A 25,422-nucleotide genomic window follows, 5' to 3' on the forward strand; every position below is an offset into this window, starting at 1 on the left:
GGCCTAGTGGTTATTATATCCAAACTTTGAATATGAGAATTCATGATTTATGACATGTCACAGAAACAAACTTGTTTACATACTTTGAGGCCATGGGTGCACTATGAGAGTGATCATCAAATCCCATACTTTGGTCAGACAGGGTTATCACGAGTTGAGCAACTAACTTCCTTTTGTTTATCTTTTGAATATTAGGGAAGGATGTGAAAAACTGACCCATTATGTGCATGATTCTAAAACAAACAAAAATACTGTTGTATATGAATTTCATGTTATACTTTGTCTTTATACCCAAGTTTGTATAAATGTCAGATAAAAAAGGCTAGTTATGTTTTTTATAAACTTCATGTGCCTTCATAACTGGTCTTTTAAAATTACATTAGTGAATGCTTTGTATTGAACGAGGTTGTGTATTGCCTTCAATATATTTTAACTTTATATTAATGTCACTCTGTTCCAGACTTGCTTTAGTTTTGTTATATTTGTAATATGGTAATTGTAAAGTATAATTTGATATAAAATATTAGGAGATTTTTTGCAAACTGTAACAAAAAAACAATATTGGACTTGTAAAACATACATTGAGAATAGTCCATACATTCACTGTTAGCATTAGTTAAGGCTGTCACCGAGTGTAATATAATATGATACAGCTGTTTAATAGAAGTGTAATTTTTGTTTTAAAATTCCATCAAGTATATGTTCATCACTGTAATATTTTACTCAAGAACAAGTAGCAAAAAAATTGCAATGGTTTGTTTACAGATGTAAAATCAATAAAAAGGCATAATTGACAAGAACTTGATTGAGGGTCTTAACTTAAGAGAGACATATGTGAAGAATAGAAATATATTTTGTATTTTATAATTTGTTAGAAGTACTTACTCTTTTTCATGTTTCTGTCAAACCTTTTTCTGTTGTTTGTATGTGTTGTTCATATAATCCATAGCATACCCTTTTTATGGTATAATAATATATACATATAGTGTACATCAACTTCATTGATTTACTTCTACAGCTATTTATTGCTGTTTAGCCATAACTAACATTTATCTATGCTTATACTTTTACAAAAAGCTTCTCCTAACATCCCACAAAAATCAAAGCACTAAGTGATGGAGATGACACAGAAAGAAGCTGAGCTATAAATACATCAGTACCTTAAAACGATTCTCTGCCTTACTGTCAGTATATTTGGGATTTTTCAAGAAACTGAGCAAATTCTGTCACAAGAAAATTTCCACAGCATGAAGATGAGTTTAGAGTAGGAATGGTAAAATGAAATACTGCAGAAATATCTAATAACAATCTATATCCATATACAAACTTCTAACATTATTTAATAATCAATATATTGTTGTATTTGTCTACTATTGTATTTTCAATCTTATCTGGTGCTCCTTTGCATTAAGGTGCAAGAAATATTACATAGTTATACATTTCTTTAACTTCGAGAAAATTTTTCTTTATTTTTCTTACATTTCAGCAAGAAATAAACAAAAAATAATTCAACAACTGAAAAAAAAATATTACACTGAATTATCCCTTCACCAAAGAAGCAGTATTTATTTCTCGTGCAAAAAATTTTGTTTTAAAATTTGGTTGTAACACTGAAGTTTTTCCAAATCACTAAAATCAAATTAAATTTGGGTGGAAATTAGGTAGGCTAGAAAAGGATGTTACAATTTCCAGTATACAGGGTACAGCCCAAAATCTTGATTTAATAACATCAAAAATAAAATTCACTGCCAAAAGAACTTGTCTATTAATAGTAAGCAGCTATGAAGATACAGAGTTTAGAAGGTTGGCTGAACTGTCCCTCTTCCATAAAATAGTAGAATTATTCATATTAACTTAAACACCTTATAGTGACTAACAAGCTTAAACAAGCCTTATTTGACAATATCTGTCCACAGAATGCAAGATATCCATGGAGAAGACACCTTTATAAAACTAAGAACCAGATATCATGTGTTGTGTGGAATTTTGTAAGGAGGAAGAAGATACAGAATTTACTCTCCATAAACCTGGATATTATAGCAGATTCAGCCACACTGGTGAGCAATTCAGATGTCACAAGAGGTTTAAATTACTATACTAAATTTTAAAAAGGGTGTACTGGAAAGCTTGATTTATGTACACACCCACGAAATATCTTCCTTACAAAAAAGTTTTGCAATTATCTGTATCTAACTTAGGTAATTATTATACATTACATATTTACTAAACAAATAATAAAAGGATATATATAGAACATGGTAAGACAAAATACCCATTACTACCACAGTCAAATCCTATAATATTAAGGATGTTGTCTTAAAGGTCTCTAAAAAACACAAACCTGAAAGTGAGCTTTCGTATTTCCTCTTGCTAAGTCCATGTCCTTCACAAAGTGTTTTTGTCAGTTATATATACCACTATTTTATATCTCTATTACACTGCAATCTCCCACACAGTCAACTATAAAGACACTTAAAAACCTGATTACATAGTTTCATAAACAATGAACACTGTCAGTTTACATACAGAAAGAAAATACTTTAGAAATATTATATAAAATTACAAGAAATGACAGTATATGTTTCACCTAATTAAAAAAATTAAATCTAAGATTGTTATCATGAAACATCTAAAAGTAAATAAATAATTTGTGTGCTTTAATGAACACAACAATATGGTGATATTGTCTCAGATAGAATACTGATCCACATCTTTCTTGATATACAAACATATTCTTCCTATTATTGACAGAAAATGAATTTAGCACTGCCCAGAGAGCTCGGATCCCTATTCAACACAAATTTAAATTTCAGATTTGGAAAGTTGGAAAATAAAAATCACACATTGTGTTCATCTAGGGTGTTATCCTTTCATCTTCATATATGGGATTTGCCTGGTCCATAACCATCTATACTTTCCAAATGTGTACCACTTTCTATATCACATTTCTCTTGTCCTTCATTTTTTTTCTTCTTTCTGTCAACAGAAGTGGCAAACTTTTCACCACTGTTTTGTCTACCACTTCCTTCCTGTTCTATGGTGACTCACCGCTCAGTCCTTTTCACGTGGTTGTTTAGCTATGGACTATCAATCTTCACTCTAGCTGGTTATTGGATAGCTTGGTTTTCTACATTTTGCCTTCCCCACTTTATTCCGACCATTTTCATGCCTCGTTGGGACATGACAATGATTTTATATTCTCTGACACATGCTCTGTTTGAATTATTGGCTTCTAGACATATTTCCATCTCCTTACCTATGGTCTCCATTGGTCTGATTTTAATATCATTAGTGTTTTTCACAGTCTTACATTGTACTTGTACTTACTTTACCCAGACCTGGCTTCTTTTCTAAGACTTCTGTTACTTGGGATGGTGATTGTACTTTTCATCCTATTTCCCTCCCTCCTGTTTCTTTCCTATATACTCATTTAGACTCATCTTCTGCATCTTGTCTTGGTGTTATTTGGCACGTACGTATTTTAAGGGCTCCTGCTATTTTTTTATTCTACCGTTGGACCCCTCATTGTCTAGATCTGTTGCCTGCTACTATTACAGTGTGGATAAGCCAACTCCTTCAGTTTGGATATTATCTGTATGTTAGTACATGTGGATGATTCTCACATGTCTTTCATAAAACCTGCTTTATTTCCTGCTGAGTTTTAACTCTAATCTATTTTTTTCAATCTTCACACTGCCTTTGGGTAGGGTAAGTATATTTTCTTTTTCAGCACCCATTTCTCTTTCATTGGATCCTGCCAGACAGCTGGCGTTGCCTCCTACGGTATATGAATTTTCCAAAATTTGCATATGGTTTAGGGTAATAATAATAATAAAAAAAAGTGGTCAATCCTTTTGCCCTGGCATTACCAGTCCTCACTGTCAAGTTAGGGTCTTCTGCAAGGTTGCTTGGGGTATCCTTGGTATTATATTTATCTAAGTTGCATCTACCATTCCATGGACTTTCATGGAAAAGACCAGTGTCAGGAGGGTGTCTACCAAGTTCTTGCTCTTGCAGACTTTTAAAAGTAGTCTCATGTTACTGTCTCCAGTAAAAGACCTTTTTGGCAGGTATCTGATAAGGATCTTGATATATAATGAGGTCTTCCAAGTGTAAATTCTTCTCCCTTTGTTCAGATTCCTGGCTACTAGTTCACTTCATGTTAAATGTGATTTTAAAAATGGTGTTAATCAGAAAATTTGATAATATCAAGGCTTCTTATTGTCTAAAGTTGTTCATATTTGAAAATTGGGAATTCTATTAACTTATTGATTCTAATGACTTAGCTCTTGCAGATACTTAGGTTAGAATCAGTATCCTTACCTGATTAGGCTGGATGCTGCCCAGACTTTAGAATGTTAAAACTACTAATATAAGATTTTATAACTTGTAACCTGTTGCCATAGAAACATGAGTGGCGGTTACATGTCACTTTGTTAGACATGAGTAGTGAGTGATATTGAAGTAGCTTCATTTCCTCTAGTATATTAATTAAGTTTTTTTGAAGTTTTTACACAGAATTATAGAACAATACAATCTTTATTACGGGGTTCACTGTGGCTCATCTTTTACATTTAAATTTTCTGGGGGAAAATTTTTGTAAGTTGTTTTGAACATGGTTTTAGTTTCTGCATCCTGTTACTTTGTTAGAATTTAAATTTCTGCTTTAACATGACTCCTTAGTTTGAGAATGTATCAAATCTAACTAATCCTTTCAACTTGCAACACTAATATAGATTATTATAAATTTTTTAAATCAACATGAAAAATATGTAACATTATATTCTTCTTAAATTCTGTCTTAAGTTTTAATTTATTTTCAGTTAGGGTGACAATACATGCATATAGTTACATAGTATTCCTTTAACCATCTTAACAGGATGTTGTAAGTGTGGTGAAGATGGGCACATGTCACAAGATTGTCCTAATGTAGGTGGGGACGGGAGAAGTAAATCTGGTTGCTTCAAGTATGGTGAAAATGGACACGTCTCATGAGACTGTAAAAATCCTGACAGAAGTTGGACATGATGGTAAGTTTTATGTAAACTGTTTTGATGTTAAAAGATACTACTATATTTTAGGATGTCTGTAAAGAAGTTGAAGGTTTACTTGTAAGAGTAATGCATGTTGAAAAAACGATTAAAGAAAACCTGATATGGAACTTTCTCTCTCATCAGTATTTATTTTCCAAATAAAACCCTATAGTGGAGTTTGGCTGCCTTGCTTCCGTAAGGTTCGGAAGGAGGAAGTTGTTCTGACTGGACTACGCATTGGTCGCAGTTTTTTAACACATCGTTTCCTTTTATCTGGAACTGATGCACCGATGTGTATTTTGTATAACACTCAGATTACTATAAGCTACATTGTACTTTCTTGCCATCCTTATGACTCTCAACGGCACTATTTTAAACATGTTCTGTCCCAAGGTTTTTCCATAACATTAGACAGTGTTATTGGTGAAGGTGACACTGTCCACCTTGATAATGTTTTTAGTTTTTTAACAGCCATTAATCTTTTTAATGTCATTTAAATGTTTTATATTTCTTCATTTAATCTTTTTTATTGTGGTTCCACTTTAAGAGTCACAATCTCTAGTTCAATTTGAAATTAGAAAATGGCCATAACATTAAATTCCAGAACTGGAAAGGCCAACTTCAGGTGACTAACCTGCTGTTTAAACTACTCGTCAGTCGTCCTGGCGAGTTTTTATTACAATTTTGCTACATGTCTTTTAACACTTTTATTACCTACTTTTTGATAGTGGCTGTAATGACACATATCCCAGAACCAGGACTGGAAAGGCCAACTTCAGGTGACTGACGGTGGTTCTTGTACTTACCTGTTAGTCTTCTTGGCGGGTTATGATAATTACCATTATGCTACAGACAGCTCGTTACGACTTTTGTTACTGTAGTTTTTCTCTTAACGTTGTAGACTAGATGTAAACATTGGTTTTATGCTATTTATGTTTTTACTTGCTGTTTTGTTATACTTTCATGTCCTTTTATGAATTTTACTACATTTACTTTAATTTTACCTTTTTTCCGGATGTTGGGCGCAGATAGCCTAGCTCCTTTGTGCCATAAAACACTAAATCAACCAACCAACCACTGAGATATAAAAAATTTCCAGATCTTAACACATTGTAGTCAGACTAGTAACAAAACAGACTCTATTTCCACTAACAAATCTTTAGCATAAATATTTCATAAAAAAAATCTGATTCTTTTTATACAAAATACCTGTAATCTTTACTAAATACCTACCTAATTTAGTGAAGATATGAACGTTAATGTCAAAAGTTAGCATAAATACTTGACATGCAAATGTGTAGAACTTGTGTATATTATACTGAGCCTGTAGCAAAAGGATTAAGTTGTAATTTCGTTTTTCATTACTAATGAAATTTGAGTCAAATTTTCTTATTGTTAACTTGTTGTCTTTTCCTCCAAGATAGGTTTTTCTGTTGTGTCCTTTATCCTTTTCTTTAGTGGACTTGTAAGTTTGATAATTGTTTTTTAACATATAAGTTCCATAATGGTTTTGTATGTCAAATGTTGTTTATTAATTTATATTGCTGTACTTCATGACAATTCTAGTGGGCTCTAAGTTCTGTCTGAAGGTTTCTACCTATCTATCTATTTCCTTCCTTCCTCCTCTTTGGGATCATTTTTCTTCAAAGATTGGTCTGTTCAAGATTTACTACACAAAGGGGCTGCCAAATGGGTGTTACTCATTCCCCTTGAGTGTAATTCCCATCTAATTGTTGTCCCTCAAAGACAGATGTTTGGAGACCTGTTATAGAATTGTCCAAGTTGAACTTTTTAACTGAAGTCACTGAGGGTTTTTTTTCCCTGGAACTCTGAATGATCAAATCATGATGGTTGCTTATCTTCATATACCAAGTGTGGATTGGGTGAGGGGAGCTTTCCTCAATTCCCAAGAGATTTCTGGTTGGTTGTTTATTGAGGAGACTTCTTTCCATTTGATATATCCTGGAACGTTTTGCAGTTTATTGGACTCTGTATTATTTCCTCTGCAAGGTGGTTTGCCAGGTGGTTGTGGTTCAAACTGATTATTCCACTGTTATCAGCTATATCACTAAGCAAGTATAACTAAATTTATATCTTTATTTTCAGACTATGAATCTTCTTCACTGGGCCTACTAGAACTACCTAGTAGTCTTCACTTATGTATCTGCACTCAAATCAGACTCTTCTTCAGAGTCTTTTCCCCTTATCCAGATGACAACTTTTTTCTTTCTCACTACTCTGTATTGGCCTGCTCAGACATGGTTCCCTCTACTTTTGCCTTTACTGGAGCAACATTCCCTGGCCTTTCCTTTGTCTCAGTCTCTCCTCTGACAATTGCAATCAGATATAGTTCATACCATTGTCACTGAATTCCACTTGCTCATGTGGCTTTTGCATCAGCATCGACTTGCTCATCATGTAGCATCTTTCCTCTTCCATTCCATTCTTCCTTTCTCCTTGTCTTTATACCAGAGGCAGTGGTTTTCTTCATATCTTGGTCCATTTGCTGTGGCTTTCATCCTTCCTGTCCTTTTGTATATCTTATTTACCAGTTCTTTGCCTGGTTGTTTGATCAGAGTTTGTTTGTATCAGCTGTTCCAATTTGTTCCCTAAGATGTTGTGTGGTCCATAATACCTCGATTCATGTTGTTATTTCTGTCTATTTATTCCAAGGATTCCCTATGTCCCCATTGTACTCACTGGTTAAGTTTATCAACTTGTATGATTGCTTATTCGGATTTGTCCGTAGAAGGTCGCCAATAACACAATGTTTCTTCTCATCATATAACTATCACTTTTATCTGTTTGCCAGTCTTTGGAGGATATCATTCAGGCTCGAATGTGAATACCTCACTATACGTTTGTTGCACATTATATGCATGACCTAGGATAGGTATTGTTTGCCTTCTGTGATGATTCTACGTCTCATCACCTTTGACTGTGCTAGACCAGAATATTACTTTTCACACATATTTTTAGTTGATAAATAATGTATTTCAGGGTCTCGCATGCTGACAGGTCTTATATGGTCAGATGTGCTCCATGTTATACTTGCACTAGAATTCAATAATTATATTGATATGGGATGTTTCTGTAAGTCTGTAAAACTACTGGCAGCTTGTATATGTATCTCTCTCTCACTCATAATGTATGTATGTATGTATGTTGTTTTTTCTGCCCATCCCCACTCAGGCTTTATCTGCTTTTCAAATAGGGAATTATGTCATTCCATTGCACTGTCCTCAGTGTGTTGTTCTTCTGGCCTCCTTCTTTGCTACGTTTCTTCTAGTGGAGAATGGGAGTCCTTACCACTTCTGGTTCTAACTTGTCAGAGTGGTAGGTCATAAAGATTTCTTCTCGAGTGGGTGTTGGAAAACCACTTTCTAGCCCATGTGTATCCACTAAGTGAAAAAGAGAGCTGTAGTTTTTCTTATGGTTACAGTACAAAATAATGAATTGTACAATAATATTCAGTATCCAAGATGCTGCTCCTGGATGTTTTTGACTGAACAGATCATATGTTTCTTATGCAAGGCACTTCTGGATGTTTTTTGCTTAGGCAAACTGCACTTGGCCTATCAAATACATTTTGTGCTTTTCAAGCCCTAGCTACTTATTGCTGTTTTCTCTAGCTCATTTACTGGCATTATGATACAACTCACTGTCACTATGTTTGGTATTGCATCTTGTTTCTTATAATTGATGTGGACAGAGGTCTAGTTATGAATCCTACATGTCCAGGGCACTTCACCCTGATGTTTTTTTTATTGCTAAGTCTTATATGAGGTGTTTCCACTGAATGTTTTTTCCAGATTGACGACACTTGGCATAAACAAATGTAACCAAAGGCACTTTCCTTAACATTGCATACACACAAGCCTTCCTATTTTTCTCAACTCCTTACTGTATCTTGTCATAGTTATCCAGTATTTCCTATAGTGATTCAGTGCTATATATCTTTTATTGTGCCTGTCAATTCAGTTCAGACCCAATTATATCACTATTTATTCTTGTTCCAGAAATAGTGTGGTATTCCATCAGTACACTTTCTTTTCATATTCTAGTATACCTGTTCTTTCAGTGCAGTTGATTTCAGTTTGGTGTACGATTGATGTACCTTCACTAGTCCTTCCAACTTGGCAATGTATGATTCCAGCTTTGTGTGAGAGGAAGGTTGTAATGTTTCAGAATCTAACACTTTCTTAATCTGAAAACATACTCCCAGTAACTACTTATATTCTCTCATCTACTTTTACACCCTTCCTCTCACTAAGATTCTTGGGTTTATAGTTTGTGCTTGCACAATTTTTAAAAGTTAGGATTGTTCTTGAATAGTTGAGGGAGCTACCTGTATGCTTGATGAGAAGTAGTCGCATTATCAGCACATATTCTGAAATGGTGCAAAACTGATTGGTGCAGTTTTACAAAATATTTTTTTAACAATGCTTAAATGGCAGACCAGGATTAAGAAAGATTTAGGTGAGGGGAGGAAGATAAGTACCTATCAGAAATACAGTTTCAGAGTGAGAAAGTATTAACACTCAGATATCATGTGATAATTTTTTGTAGTGTTCTTCATATGATAGAGTTGAATACGTCAGATCCTTTGTGGTTTTGAAGAAGTTGACTATTTGAGACATGATCATATGTTTTTGCAATTTACCAGTATGTCTTTGTCTTGATGTATCAACAACAGTTGGTATTCACATTCGCGTCTAATGAAATGTGTGTTCTCTTTCATATATGTTGTTGATAAATTGTGACAAAGAATGTCTTCGAATAAGTGACTACAAAAGTACATGTTTAACCTTTTTTCACTAAGTGGATCAAAGTACACTAGTCAAATTTTGGAGCATTATTTCAAAATTTTATTAAGCAACATTTTTACTACAGATGTTAATGAAGTTGTCATCAAAACATAGCTTGTAATTTATAGTTTAGTGTTTTATATATATTAATTTCTTAATTTAAAAGGAAATGTAAAGAAAAAAGTTAAATATTGATTTTTGTGTGTCTAGTTGTCTTATTGCTCAGTTAATATTTTATTATGCCCACCATACAACATGTACAAGTAGCCAACTAATTAGAAACGCAAATTTGAAATACATACAAGCTAAATATGAAATAAGAATTTTGCACCTTTAGCAGATTCATAAAAAGTAGGTATCTTGTAAAATCATAGAGTGGTTTCTCCCACATACTACTCTTTAACTCCTGTTTATAACCAACAGAAAGAGCATTTTTTCCCTTTACATTTCCACCTGATTTTGTAGTGTTTCTGTCAGAGCTATTTAAACGTTAGCTGAAACTTCAACTTCAGATGAGAATGTCACATTTAGAAGATGCTATATCTCTTTCTCACTGATGTTTTTTTCCCCTTCAACTTTCGTGCTTTAGTTTTGATGTTTCAGATTTGGTTTGCTAATTTTTATTAAGTAAAATATATATATATATGACGGAATCCGAGCGAAATATCATTTATATGTGTGTGAAACTTAAAATTAATGTTTACAATACTATTTTATTGTCAATTAAAGTAATATGCATGCTAAAATACAAATACAACTTAAAAAACATTTTTAGTTGAAGATTATGCAGATGTTTAATTCATGTTTTGTTTTTGCTGATTTGCCTAGGTAAATCAAGGTCACCACCTTGAAAAACAAGATGTTGAAGCAGTTGTGGATGGAATCTGCCAGGAAAACCTACTAGAAGTGGATATTACTCATTTTTTGCAGATGATCTGTGGGCATGTAAAGACTTCAAGGTTACAATGTCTCTGGAAGAGACTTGCAAGTCATTTGAAAAGAGTTCCAACAAAAGGATATACACAAGAAAGATGGAGATGCCAGTATGATACCAGAAGGAGAAAGGTGTGTAATTAAATATGTGTAATAAAATTAGGGTACTATGTAAATTTGTGAGTTATCACCCACAATAAGCCATTTATACATTATTAAAGATGTGCATGTAAAAGTAAATTCAGTCATGGAACAAGATTGAAATTAAACAACTAAACTGAAGAAAAAGTTACAACATTAAAACAGTAATTATTTTAGAAAACATCATTTTCAAACCACATGACTAAAAGTAAGGTTGAGAAGAAGAAATGTTCTCACAGAAAAGCATTTAAAATTCATTCTGAGGGCTACTAAGTATAGGCCTTAGATCTATGCTTTAAACTTTTTTTTGTATTATAACTTGATCTTTCATACTTTACTTTTTTAATTTATATGTACAAGTCAAAAGATGGTGTCCACAAAAGTTATTGTTAATGCTTCCTTTGTCAGCATTAACATTAAAAATTAAATTTATGTAATCTTTGAGAATATACCAATGTTGATTGCACTTTATGTTGATAATATATGCATGCAGTGGCTTCTCGCTGCAGTTGCAAGTCATGGTGCAATGGGTGACATGTTTAGCACTTGTTTAGTTCATTATAGAGAATTCCCAACCATTTGATAGATATGCATATATCAAAAATACAATTTAACATTTACAACTATTTGTGCTAGGGTGGTTACCCCTAATAAACCAGGAAAAGGAAATAATGTAATGGAATGGAAAATAAGATTATTGTTAAAATAAGTAACAGAGAATAATAAGTAATTTCTTGAAGTTTGCATTCAAATCCCATCATGCTCATTTCACATTGGAAGTAGTTTATGTAGTTTGTTATGTATTAGTTCTAATTGTATTGTGTTGTGAATACTCTTCTTGTTTTGTTAAACAGAGTCTGCCAAGTGTGATAATTAATCTCAACAAATTGACTGCACTTATGTAATTGAATTATTAAAACTTACAAATCTTGATTGATGCTTCATGTAGTACATTTTGTACGTGGAAGTTTTGTAAGTTATTTATGTGGTTAGATAGGTTTTTATGTTTGCACGTGCATATATTATGTCTGTGCATCCAAGCTTGATATTGTGTTGAGAGTAGGGACTATTTTAAAGAATTTTTCAGAGCTGTAGAAACAATGGGTTAAAATGTATACAATATTGTAAAGTCTTTTAGAGGGTTCTAAGCATTATCTTATGTATTTTTGTTATTTGAACTTTGGGATACAAAAGTTCATTTTTGGATTTAATGAAAATTTTAGTAAAATTGTACACTTTTGTATTAGATGTGAAAGAAACTTCTCTTAAAATTTTATCTGAAGATGCTGAAGTCTACATTTTATTGTAACATCCATTATTATACATAAAATGTGATGTACAATTGTTATTAAAATTTAGTGCTTTAGCAGGTATCTGGGATTTGCATGTAAAAGTGCAATTGCACAACATCCAATTCTTAATTGTAATGTGAACTTTAGAACTACATAAAATTGCATGGTATAATAGCTCCTGGTTGAAGAAAGTTGAAATAGAAACAACTCTCAACCAAAATTAAACTGATGAATAAGGAAGCCAAAAGAAAATATCAAACTTGCTAGTGTGTGAAATAATTTGCCCCAGAAAATCTAAAGTATTATTCATTATTCAGGAGACATGAATTAAATGTATAATATGACCAAAGAAATTATATTTAGTTGTCTTATTCTTGTAAATTAATAATTTAAATCCCCATGGTCGGTCTTTTATTTTTGTTATTTTGTGAAATTAAATTGCTGTATATGTGCATCAGATTTCACTTTGTTAGTATTTGTAAGATGCAATAAATTAATATGTAGAAAAGTAGGGAAAAGTTAAGTGACTACTCTGTATTATGCAGTTTTGTTTTCCTGTGAAAATAAATTAATTCTTGTTACATATCCTCAAATTCCTTGTGTAGTACTAGAATATTGTTTATTAAAATATAGCATGTTGAAGGTTAATTTGCATTATTTGAGAAGCAAAGAAAAATTGTGCTCGTTTTTGATGATCATTGGAGCATTCTGTATCTGAGTGTGATCTCATATTTTTATTTTTCTATCCTGTTGTTTCCTAGTGGGAGGATAAATTTTCCTTTGGACCTTCTACAATGCCATCATCCTTGTGAACCTTTCCAACAACTTTATTCAAGCATTAAACAGAAATTCACAAAAGTTTATCAGACTTTCTTCCATCCCATTCCCTCACTTCCAGACTTTTTTTTTTTTTCTTTTCAGAAGAGCAGGTGCACCAGGTGACATTACAGTTTTATTGAGCTGAGATAATAAGAAAATATATAATTTGAGTGAGATTAGGTTAACCTCATGAGGCTACATTTCTGTAATTTGTAGATTCAAGGTATTTATTACTCTTTGTTTGAAAAATATTTTTTTTGCTAAAAACTGAGTTTCATTGCCTGTAATTATAATTATCATTTTCTTTTTACAAATTGTTCCATAAAACAAAAGTTTAGAAGTATGAGTAAAAAAGTTTGAGACAATGACAAGCTATTTTTTGGTAGTCATGAATCTAAGGTTGTGAATATTCAGTATAGCTTTGCTCCAAAATAAGCAGAGGCATTTCATAAATTAGGAATTTTTCTTGATTTGACAGTTAATTTAAATTTATTAAAGCTAGCTTTTGTTGTTTCAACTTCAGTGTTTGCTTGTAATTTATTGGTTTTGAATATTATTATGTGCAATGTAAAATGAAATGTATAATTTTTATTTTCCATTAATTTTCTTTGAAATTTATTCAAGGTGGAATATAATGATGTGGCTGGAGGTATAAATAAACAATCAGATGATAATGAAAATGCAGAGAAGAGTGAAAGAGACAGATTCTCAGATGGAACTTGTGCCTCATCAAAAACTGAATGGCGTGATGTATTTTTGTAGTTCACTATGAATGTTTTAAAGCATAAGTATGAAATATAATTGTATGTAACTTATATTTGAGGTACCACTAAGTAGTCTAAAATGACTTTCAATAGCCTAAAACATATACTGTTAGTATCTTTTGAACTTCAATACATTTCAAAGTATGAAAAAAAACTCATTTTGCTTGTAAGAGCTGATTCAGTTTTATATTATTCCATGTCACATATTTGAGAAACATTCTCAACAACGTCTAGTTGAATTTGATCTATACTTGCTCTGATAAAGGTAAAGATTGAACTTATCATGCATGAAAAATTTATTTTAAAACCTTCTTAAGTAAAATGGACATTTCTGAATAGCAAGAAACATGACATTGTTTTTATGAAAGGTTGTACAAACAAACTTGCTGTTCAGTTTTTGCTGTTGTATATATGGAAATAACTGCATTACATATACATGTTCTAGAATAAAATTGTTCCTGTATTTAGTGATGAAAGTAGTGAAGTTATTTGGAGTTTTAAAGTTATGTATTACATGTTTGTTTTATTTTTTCACTACTAAGTTAGCTACTCTTTATATTAATGTAGAAAGCTTTATTTACTTTTGAACTTGTATTTCATTCATGACATATTATGGATTTGCTTTTCTCAAACATAAAATTTAGCCTTTGCAATCTGTCACTGAATATGCTTGATCTTTGAGACATGAGGTATTTTAATGTGATGGTCATTCCCATTAATCATTGGTAAAATAGTAGCCCAAAAGTTTCTGATCAGTGTTTTAGAGACCTTTAAAACAACATTCTTAATATTATAGGATTTGACTGTGGTAGTAATGGGTCTTTTGTCTTACCATGTTCTATATATATCCTTTTATTATTTGTTTAGTAAGTATGTGTTGTATAATCATTACCTAAGTTAGATACAGATAATTGTAAAACTTTTTACAATAGATAATGACTTATCATTATAACATTTTTTGGGTGAAGATATAAATCTTTAATTTCCTTTTAAATAAATAAGCTGTAGCATTTAAGTTAACAATACTTAATTTATATTTAGTCACATAATAGTACTAGAGAACATTTATTATGTTGGGAAGAGGTTAAAAAGGATTGAAATAAATTATTTAATAACCTGTTTTTTCAATGTTAATAATATAACAAACATAATAACAAAAGTATTACGTCCAGAGAACTCTTAAGGTACATGGAAATAGTATGTGCATAGTTTTATTTTAAAATTGATATTTGTTAAGACAGGCACTTAATTGTTTTTCTTCTGTTGTTATATTATGGATGTAAAATGCTTATTTCTGTTCCTTATGTTATATTCTAATTATTATTTTCCGATTCTCCAACTTTCCAAATCTGAAATTTAAATTTGTGTTGAATAGGGATCCGAGTTCTCTCAGTGTTCTATCTAAGACGCTGATATTGTTGTGTTCATTAAAGCACACAAATTATTTATTTACTTTTAAATGTTTCATGTTAACAATCTTAGATTTAATTTTTTTAATTAGGTGAAACATATACTGTCATTTCTTGTATTTTTAAAGTATTTTCTTTCTGTATATAAACTGACAGTTTTTCATTGTTTATGAAACTATGTAATCAGGTATTTTAAGTGTCTTTATAGTTGAGTTTGTGGGAGATTGCAGTGTAATAGAGATATAAAATAGTGGTATATATAACTAACAAAAATAAAAAAATTAAAGGTTTACAGTATCTATTATTAATAATTCATTACCAGTACATTTGTAGTTCGATACAATTTCTGTTATAGATTGAATGAAACACTTTGTGAAGGACATTCAGGGACTTAGCAAGAGGAAAAAGACGAAAGCTCACTTTCAGGTTTGTGTTTTTATTAGTGTTTTTTAGAGACCTTTAAGACAATATTCTTAATATTATAGGATTTGACTGTGGTAGTAATGGGTATTTTGTCTTACCATGTTCTATATATATCCTTTTATTATTTGTTTAGTAAATATGTAATGTATAATAATTACCTAAGTTAGATACAGATAATTGCAAAACTTTTTTGTAAGGAAGATATTTCGTGGGTGTGTACATAAATCAAGCTTTCCAGTACACCATTTTTTAAAATTTAGTATAGAAATTTAAACCTCTTGTGACATCTGAATTGCTCACCAGTGTGGCTGAATCTGCTATAATATCCAGGTTTATGGAGAGTAAATTCTGTATCTTATTTCCTCCTTACAAAATTCCACACAACACATGATATCTGGTTCTTAGTTTTATAAAGGTGTCTTCTCCATGGATATCTTGCATTCTGTGGACAGATATTGTCAAATAAGGCTTGTTTAAGCTTGTTAGTCACTATAAGGTGTTTAAGTTAATATGAATAATTCTACTATTTTATGGAAGAGGGACAGTTCAGCCAACCTTCTAAACTCTGTATCTTCATAGCTGCTTACTATTAATAGACAAGTTCTTTTGGCAGTGAATTTTATTTTTGATGTTAATAAATCAAGATTTTGGGCTGTACCCTGTATACTAGAAATTGTGACATCCTTTTCTAGCCTACCACCCAAATTCAATTTAATTACATTGCATAAGAGGGCCATCTTTTTAATCAAGTTTTATACATTTCTTTATTGGTATATTGAACTGTTTTTTTTTAGTTTAGTGTTGATGGTCATTTTACCCTTTAATAAAATATATTCAAAAAAGATCTGTTATATCTTTCAACTGATTTATGCTAAAATATTTAGATTAATATTACAAAACACAGATTTTTTATGCATTTTTATTAAATAGAAACTGGTTTTAAGAAAATCTCCATTAAAAAGAGAAAAAGTGTGAAATTTCTCTAATCCAAGAAGGTTTGTAATAATAATAAGCTTTGAATGCATTGTATCTTGAAGGTATCTTTAATATTATTGTAAGAGAGTAACATCTTCATGAAGGGTAGTTGTTTTGGACGGTATAATCACTGTTACTTGTGAGACTATGCATATTTATTTTACAGACCAAGAATGTAAGAATTACTAACTTCAGTATATTAAGAGACAGTTGTCCTCAGACTTTTTTTTTATTATTATTATTCTCTACATACTCAAAGTAAATATCAGTGAAAGCACTACTCTTATGTGAGATCAGTGGTTAACTTAATTTGAATGATTATTCATATCTGGATTATTTCATTTGGTTCATATATTGGCTAAACTTCTCTGTTAAGAGAAACAGTTGCACATCAAATTCCTTCTATAAAATGCTTAACAGTTTAGTTTTTGAATGGTAATTTTCATTGTATCTATGATAGTGCTAAACTTAATTACACAGGATGAGAAGGCTGATCGTGGAGATCACATAACTTTACAAACTTTCTTGTTGGGGCAAAAGGACCTGTAATTATTCCAGTATGTTTAGCTATGTTTCTTACTTTGATAAACAGTTGTTGTTCAAAAATGTGGTTGTATTAATATTTGGATTGTAAATCTTTATAAGTCTAGTATATTATTTGTTTTGAATTTCACACAAAGCTACATGAGAGCTTCCCTAATTTAGAGGGAGGGCAGCTAGTCATCACCACCCACTGCCAATGTTTGGGCTACTCTTTTACCAACAAATAGTGGGATTGACTTTTACATTATAACATCCCCATGGCTGAAAGGGCAAGCATATTTGGGGCAACTGGGATTTGAATCCGTGACTCTCAGATTACGAGTCAAACACCTTAACCCACCAGGCCAGGTGGGTATATTATTTTGTTAATAATGCTGGTTTTATCGCAGTGATTGTTTTGTTTTTCCCTAATCACAGCTTTAACATTGTGAATAAGGGAGATGGTACAGAGTGGTCTGGGGTGTGGTGTTGGGACTCTGTTCCTTTCCTAAGTGCTGTGCTGTGCAAATTGTTCTGCTTCTGTTAAGAATATTTAAGATATTTCTCTTTGAAATGTTCGTTGTTTTGACTTTACAGTGTTTAATAATCTTGTTGTTATATAAGTATTTTACCTTGCAAATGACTGATAATATAATCTCAAGTGTGAGCCTACCAGTGACAAATTTCACTGTTGAATTGTTTGAAATCTTCTATGTGTAAACTGGTAGACAACTGCCAGGGAAGTAAAATCAACAGAATAAAATAGCTCGTGCTCATTTTATACACTTCACTGTGTCTTGCTGATCTAGATATTTTCATAGGCACGGGTACTGGAAGGTAATCTGTCGTCTGGCCTTGATGTTTCTCTTAGAGAGCAAAGGTTTCCTCCTTGCACACCTCCCATGTAAGCTAAACTTGTGCAGTCTCTTTCTGATTGTAGAGGCATGCACTTTCACATCAACAGTAGCCAGAACCTGCTGTAAATCCCGTGCTGACATTTTAAAGTGTATGGAGACCTCCTATAGCATCTTGCGGTCTGCTCTCGGGGTGAACTTGCTTAGACGACCAGACCTGGGCATGTTGGCAGTTGTTTTGAAAGTCCTCCACTTGTTGACTATTTTCCAGACAGTGGAATGGCTGATTTCAAAATCTTTTGGGATCTTTTTTAAATCCCTTACCAGACTCATAAGCTGCTACAATTTTCTTTCTCAAGGCCTCAGACAGCTCTTTTGCTCTCACCATGGTGCTCAATCTCACTCCAACAGTCAGGCATGTAAATCATGCAATTTAAATCATCTCATTCTTATATTGTCTATATGTGTAAGTTATGGTCATTGTGATTTGGCTTTGATTATATCCTAATTCAAATTCTAGGTTGAATACATGATATGGATTGGATATGTAAAACAAACAAAGAAAAAATAATGTAGTGTACGTGTGTGATACTTTGATGTGATCTACTGATAACAGCAAATTTGTCCAGGAAGTATGGGGTACTGTATTTAACAAGTTTTTTAGTGTATATAAAATAAGGGGCAAGTGTGTACAATTAACAAAATCTTTATTAAAATAAAACAGAAATAAGGGATGATGTGCAGACTGTAACAGTTGATGTTTATGCTAAACTGTGCTTAGTTTTACAGGTTTCACTCTCAGGATTGATAACTGAAATCATTTAGACTGAAACTGTTTTAGTCATAACTTATTTTACTAATTATCTTTCCCCAGAAAATATAACCATGTTTTGTCAATAATTTAAGTAAATCTCTCTATGCCAACTATTTTTATACTTTTGACCTCGCTTTGGTTCAGGGTTCTCAGACCATGACACAAACTGGACAACATTTCTATATCATCTAGAGCTTCAACAACAAGGAAGAACCAACAGTTGGTTCATGGAATTAGAGAAGTTGGTATGTATATGTAATAAAATATTGGAAATGAATATTACTTGTTAGTAATGGAGGATTAATAATCAAGTTAGCTGGCAACAGTTTAACATATTTAGCAAAGTTATGAAATGGATTGAAACTAAAGTGAAAACAAATTTTAATGTCATAAAACAATATATTAATTAAAGCAAAGAGGAAAGAATATAATATTTTAAATTCAAAAAAAGGGAAATAATGAACGTATCAGAAGCATTAAGCTAAAAAGATCCTAAAGGGGAAACCATACTTTTACCTCACTATCAAATTTTACCCATTTAAAATGTAAAAAATTTGGCATTTTATACATATTTTTCCTCTTTGTAATAATGTACACTTTTTAAACTTTTAAGTTTATTTTGTTTAATCTTTTTCGTACCATTCCCCAGTGTCACAATGATATATCTGTGAAATTACATGCAGCTTGCTTTAAATTACAAATTATGTTACCCTGTTCTTGTGCCTTTAGAACCATTTTTTATATTATAATTTTACTTACTCTAATCTTAACTAACCTAACAAATATACCTATATTTACATGTCAATTACTTTTACACTTATGCCTAAATAACAAACACTAAAAAAAGAAATAAAGTACTCAACTAATCTCCTGTTTTTTTCTTGAACTTTTCTATTTGTTAGCTCTGTAACCAAACAAATTTCATACTTTTTTGAGGGGTGGTGGATAAAATAGGGTTGATGTGTTGATGTTTTTGAATTTCACACAAAGCTACTCGAGGGCTATCTGTGCTAGCTATTCTTAATTTAGGACTGTTGGGCTACTCTTTTACCAACGAATAGTGGGATTGACCATGTTTGGAATGACAGGGTTGCGAACCCACAACCCTCAGATTACGAGTCGCTTGACGCCTTAACACGCTTCGCCAAGCTGGGCCCATAAAATGCTAGCATGTTTTGTGTGTAATATTTTACATTACTGATAGTTTCATTACTACCACAATACAAATCTGTGTATTGATTATTGAAGGATCTATGTAGATGGCCTAGTGGTTATTATATCCAAACTTTGAATATGAGAATTCATGATTTATGACATGTCACAGAAACAAACTTGTTTACATACTTTGAGGCCATGGGTGCACTATGAGAGTGATCATCAAATCCCATACTTTGGTCAGACAGGGTTATCACGAGTTGAGCAACTAACTTCCTTTTTGTTTATCTTTTGAATATTAGGGAAGGATGTGAAAAAACTGACCCATTATGTGCATGATTCTAAAACAAACAAAATACTGTTGTATATGAATTTCATGTTATACTTTGTCTTTATACCCAAGTTTGTATAAATGTCAGATAAAAAGGCTAGTTATGTTTTTTTATAAACTTCATGTGCCTTCATAACTGGTCTTTTAAAATTACATTAGTGAATGCTTTGTATTGAACGAGGTTGTGTATTGCCTTCAATATATTTTTAACTTTATATTAATGTCACTCTGTTCCAGACTTGCTTTAGTTTTGTTATATTTGTAATATGGTAATTGTAAAGTATAATTTGATATAAAAATATTAGGAGATTTTTGCAAACTGTAACAAAACAATATTGGACTTGTAAAACATACATTGAGAATAGTCCATACATTCACTGTTAGCATTAGTTAAGGCTGTCACCGAGTGTAATATAATATGATACAGCTGTTTAATAGAAGTGTAATTTTTGTTTTAAAATTCCATCAAGTATATGTTCATCACTGTAATATTTTACTCAAGAACAAGTAGCAAAAAAATTGCAATGGTTTGTTTACAGATGTAAAATCAATAAAAAGGCATAATTGACAAGAACTTGATTGAGGGTCTTAACTTAAGAGAGACATATGTGAAGAATAGAAATATATTTTTGTATTTTATAATTTGTTAGAAGTACTTACTCTTTTCATGTTTCTGTCAAACCTTTTCTGTTGTTTGTATGTGTTGTTCATATAATCCATAGCATACCCTTTTATGGTATAATAATATATACATATAGTGTACATCAACTTCATTGATTTACTTCTACAGCTATTTATTGCTGTTTAGCCATAACTAACATTTATCTATGCTTATACTTTTACAAAAAGCTTCTCCTAACATCCCACAAAAATCAAAGCACTAAGTGATGGAGATGACACAGAAAGAAGCTGAGCTATAAATACATCAGTACCTTAAAACGATTCTCTGCCTTACTGTCAGTATATTTGGGATTTTTCAAGAAACTGAGCAAATTCTGTCACAAGAAAATTTCCACAGCATGAAGATGAGTTTAGAGTAGGAATGGTAAAATGAAATACTGCAGAAATATCTAATAACAATCTATATCCATATACAAACTTCTAACATTATTTAATAATCAATATATTGTTGTATTTGTCTACTATTGTATTTTCAATCTTATCTGGTGCTCCTTTGCATTAAGGTGCAAGAAATATTACATAGCTATACATTTCTTTAACTTCGGAGAAAATTTTTTCTTTATTTTTCTTACATTTCAGCAAGAAATAAACAAAAAATAATTCTACAAGTGAAAAAAAAAATATTACACTGAATTATCCCTTCACCAAAGAAGCAGTATTTATTTCTCAAAAAAAATTTTGTTTTAAAATTTGGTTGTAACACTGAAGTTTTTCCAAATCACTAAAATCAAATTAAATTTGGGTGGAAATTAGGTAGGCTAGAAAAGGATGTTACAATTTCCAGTATACAGGGTACAGCCCAAAATCTTGATTTAATGACATCAAAAATAAAATTCACTGCCAAAAGAACTTGTCTATTAATAGTAAGCAGCTATGAAGATACAGAGTTTAGAAGGTTGGCTGAACTGTCCCTCTTCCATAAAATAGTAGAATTATTCATATTAACTTATATAACACCTTATAGTGACTAACAAGCTTAAACAAGCCTTATTTGACAATATCTGTCCACAGAATGCAAGATATCCATGGAGAAGACACCTTTATAAAACTAAGAACCAGATATCATGTGTTGTGTGGAATTTTGTAAGGAGGAAGAAGATACAGAATTTACTCTCCATAAACCTGGATATTATAGCAGATTCAGCCACACTGGTGAGCAATTCAGATGTCACAAGAGGTTTAAATTACTATACTAAATTTTAAAAAGGGTGTACTGGAAAGCTTGATTTATGTACACACCCACGAAATATCTTCCTTACAAAAAAAGTTTTGCAATTATCTGTATCTAACTTAGGTAATTATTATACATTACATATTTACTAAACAAATAATAAAAGGATATATATAGAACATGGTAAGACAAAATACCCATTACTACCACAGTCAAATCCTATAATATTAAGGATGTTGTCTTAAAGGTCTCTAAAAAACACAAACCTGAAAGTGAGCTTTCGTATTTCCTCTTGCTAAGTCCATGTCCTTCACAAAGTGTTTTTGTCAGTTATATATACCACTATTTTATATCTCTATTACACTGCAATCTCCCACACAGTCAACTATAAAGACACTTAAAAACCTGATTACATAGTTTCATAAACAATGAACACTGTCAGTTTACATACAGAAAGAAAATACTTTAGAAATATTATATAAAATTACAAGAAATGACAGTATATGTTTCACCTAATTAAAAAAAATTAAATCTAAGATTGTTATCATGAAACATCTAAAAGTAAATAAATAATTTGTGTGCTTTAATGAACACAACAATATGGTGATATTGTCTCAGATAGAATACTGATCCACATCTTTCTTGATATACAAACATATTCTTCCTATTATTGACAGAAAATGAATTTAGCACTGCCCAGAGAGCTCGGATCCCTATTCAACACAAATTTAAATTTCAGATTTGGAAAGTTGGAAAATAAAAATCACACATTGTGTTCATCTAGGGTGTTATCCTTTCATCTTCATATATGGGATTTGCCTGGTCCATAACCATCTATACTTTCCAAATGTGTACCACTTTCTATATCACATTTCTCTTGTCCTTCATTTTTTTTTCTTCTTTCTGTCAACAGAAGTGGCAAACTTTTCACCACTGTTTTGTCTACCACTTCCTTCCTGTTCTATGGTGATTCACCGCTCAGTCCTTTTCACGTGGTTGTTTAGCTATGGACTATCAATCTTCACTCTAGCTGGTTATTGGATAGCTTGGTTTTCTACATTTTGCCTTCCCCACTTTATTCCGACCATTTTCATGCCTCGTTGGAACATGACAATGATTTTATATTCTCTGACACATGCTCTGTTTGAATTATTGGCTTCTAGACATATTTCCATCTCCTTACCTATGGTCTCCATTGGTCTGATTTTAATATCATTAGTGTTTTTCACAGTCTTACATTGTACTTGTACTTACTTTACCCAGACCTGGCTTCTTTTCTAAGACTTCTGTTACTTGGAATGGTGATTGTACTTTTCATCCTATTTCCCTCCCTCCTGTTTCTTTCCTATATACTCATTTAGACTCATCTTCTGCATCTTGTCTTGGTGTTATTTGGCACGCATATTTTAAGGGCTCCTGCTATTTTTTTTATTCTACCGTTGGACCCCTCATTGTCTAGATCTGTTGCCTGCTACTATTACAGTGTGGATAAGCCAACTCCTTCAGTTTGGATATTATCTGTATGTTAGTACATGTGGATGATTCTCACATGTCTTTCATAAAACCTGCTTTATTTCCTGCTGAGTTTTAACTCTAATCTATTTTTTCAATCTTCACACTGCCTTTGAGTAGGGTAAGTATATTTTCTTTTTCAGCACCCATTTCTCTTTCATTGGATCCTGCCAGACAGCTGGCGTTGCCTCCTACGGTATATGAATTTTCCAAAATTTGCATATGGTTTAGGGTAATAATAATAATAAAAAAAAGTGGTCAATCCTTTTGCCCTGGCATTACCAGTCCTCACTGTCAAGTTAGGGTCTTCTGCAAGGTTGCTTGGGGTATCCTTGGTATTATATTTATCTAAGTTGCATCTACCATTCCATGGACTTTCATGGAAAAGACCAGTGTCAAGAGGGTGTCTACCAAGTTCTTGCTCTTGCAGACTTTTAAAAGTAGTCTCATGTTACTGTCTCCAGTAAAAGACCTTTTTGGCAGGTATCTGATAAGGATCTTGATATATAATGAGGTCTTCCAAGTGTAAATTCTTCTCCCTTTGTTCAGATTCCTGGCTACTAGTTCACTTCATGTTAAATGTGATTTTAAAAATGGTGTTAATCAGAAAATTTCATAATATCAAGGCTTCTTATTGTCTAAAGTTGTTCATATTTGAAAATTGGGAATTCTATTAACTTATTGATTCTAATGACTTAGCTCTTGCAGATACTTAGGTTAGAATCAGTATCCTTACCTGATTAGGCTGGATGCTGCCCAGACTTTAGAATGTTAAAACTACTAATATAAGATTTTATAACTTGTAACCTGTTGCCATAGAAACATGAGCGACGGTTACATGTCACTTTGGTTAGACATGAGTAGTGAGTGATATTGAAGTAGCTTCATTTCCTCTAGTATATTAATTAAGTTTTTTGAAGTTTTTTACACAGAATTATAGAACAATACAATCTTTATTACGGGGTTCACTGTGGCTCATCTTTTACATTTAAATTTTCTGGGGGAAAATTTTTGTAAGTTGTTTTGAACATGGTTTTAGTTTCTGCATCCTGTTACTTTGTTAGAATTTAAATTTCTGCTTTAACATGACTCCTTAGTTTGAGAATGTATCAAATCTAATTAATCCTTTCAACTTGCAACACTAATATAGATTATTATAAATTTTTTAAATCAACATGAAAAATATGTAACATTATATTCTTCTTAAATTCTGTCTTAAGTTTTAATTTATTTTCAGTTAGGGTGACAATACATGCATATAGTTACATAGTATTCCTTTAACCATCTTAACAGGATGTTGTAAGTGTGGTGAAGATGGGCACATGTCACAAGATTGTCCTAGTGTAGGTGGGGACAGGAGAAGTGAATCTGGTTGCTTCAAGTATGGGGAAAATGAACACGTCTCATGAGACTGTAAAAATCCTGACAGAAGTTGGACATGATGGTAAGTTTTATGTAAACTGTTTTGATGTTAAAAGATACTACTATATTTTAGGATGTCTGTAAAGAAGTTGAAGGTTTACTTGTAAGAGTAATGCATGTTGAAAAAAACGATTAAAGAAAACCTGATATGGAACTTTCTCTCTCATCAGTATTTATTTTCCAAATAAAACCCTATAGTGGAGTTTGGCTGCCTTGCTTCCGTAAGGTTCGGAAGGAGGAAGTTGTTCTGACTGGACTACGCATTGGTCGCAGTTTTTTAACACATCGTTTCCTTTTATCTGGAACTGATGCACCGATGTGTATTTTGTATAACACTCAGATTACTATAAGCTACATTGTACT

The 25,422-nt window shown here is 32.0% G+C and overlaps 2 protein-coding genes across 12 annotated transcripts in view; both read left to right on the top strand.

The window, feature by feature from the left end:
- The first annotated feature begins 859 nt into the window (after nt 1-859).
- Nucleotides 860-21,997, top strand: LOC143230286 (uncharacterized). 7 transcript variants are annotated; one of them, XM_076463546.1, is made up of 7 exons: nt 860-2,057; nt 4,880-5,030; nt 10,670-10,906; nt 13,651-13,814; nt 15,555-15,625; nt 18,932-19,032; nt 21,966-21,997. In XM_076463546.1, exons 2-4 carry the CDS (start codon nt 5,025-5,027, stop codon nt 13,786-13,788), a joined length of 381 nt encoding a protein of 126 aa, XP_076319661.1. In that variant the 5' UTR covers nt 860-2,057; nt 4,880-5,024; the 3' UTR covers nt 13,789-13,814; nt 15,555-15,625; nt 18,932-19,032; nt 21,966-21,997. The 7 variants fall into 7 exon arrangements, with proteins under 7 accessions (XP_076319661.1, XP_076319660.1, XP_076319662.1 ...); XM_076463545.1 differs by lacking the exon at nt 21,966-21,997 and having other exon boundaries at nt 18,932-19,324; XM_076463547.1 differs by lacking the exon at nt 21,966-21,997 and having other exon boundaries at nt 13,651-13,776; nt 18,932-19,324.
- Nucleotides 21,998-24,949: 2,952 nt separating this feature from the next.
- LOC143230283 (uncharacterized) overlaps nt 24,950-25,422 on the top strand; it is a 65,326-nt gene continuing 64,853 nt past the window's right edge. For all 5 annotated transcript variants that reach the window (XR_013016319.1, XR_013016318.1, XR_013016322.1 and 2 more), the window contains exon 1: nt 24,950-25,081. Coding sequence is in view for 1 of the 5 variants with exons in the window: in XM_076463534.1 (XP_076319649.1) it covers nt 25,076-25,081 (6 nt within the window). In the remaining 4 variants the exon portion in view is untranslated. The remainder of the gene's footprint in view (nt 25,082-25,422) is intronic.

The sequence above is a fragment of the Tachypleus tridentatus genome, chromosome 10, assembly GCF_004210375.1.
Source record: "Tachypleus tridentatus isolate NWPU-2018 chromosome 10, ASM421037v1, whole genome shotgun sequence".
Classification (NCBI taxonomy): Eukaryota; Metazoa; Arthropoda; class Merostomata; order Xiphosura; family Limulidae; genus Tachypleus; species Tachypleus tridentatus.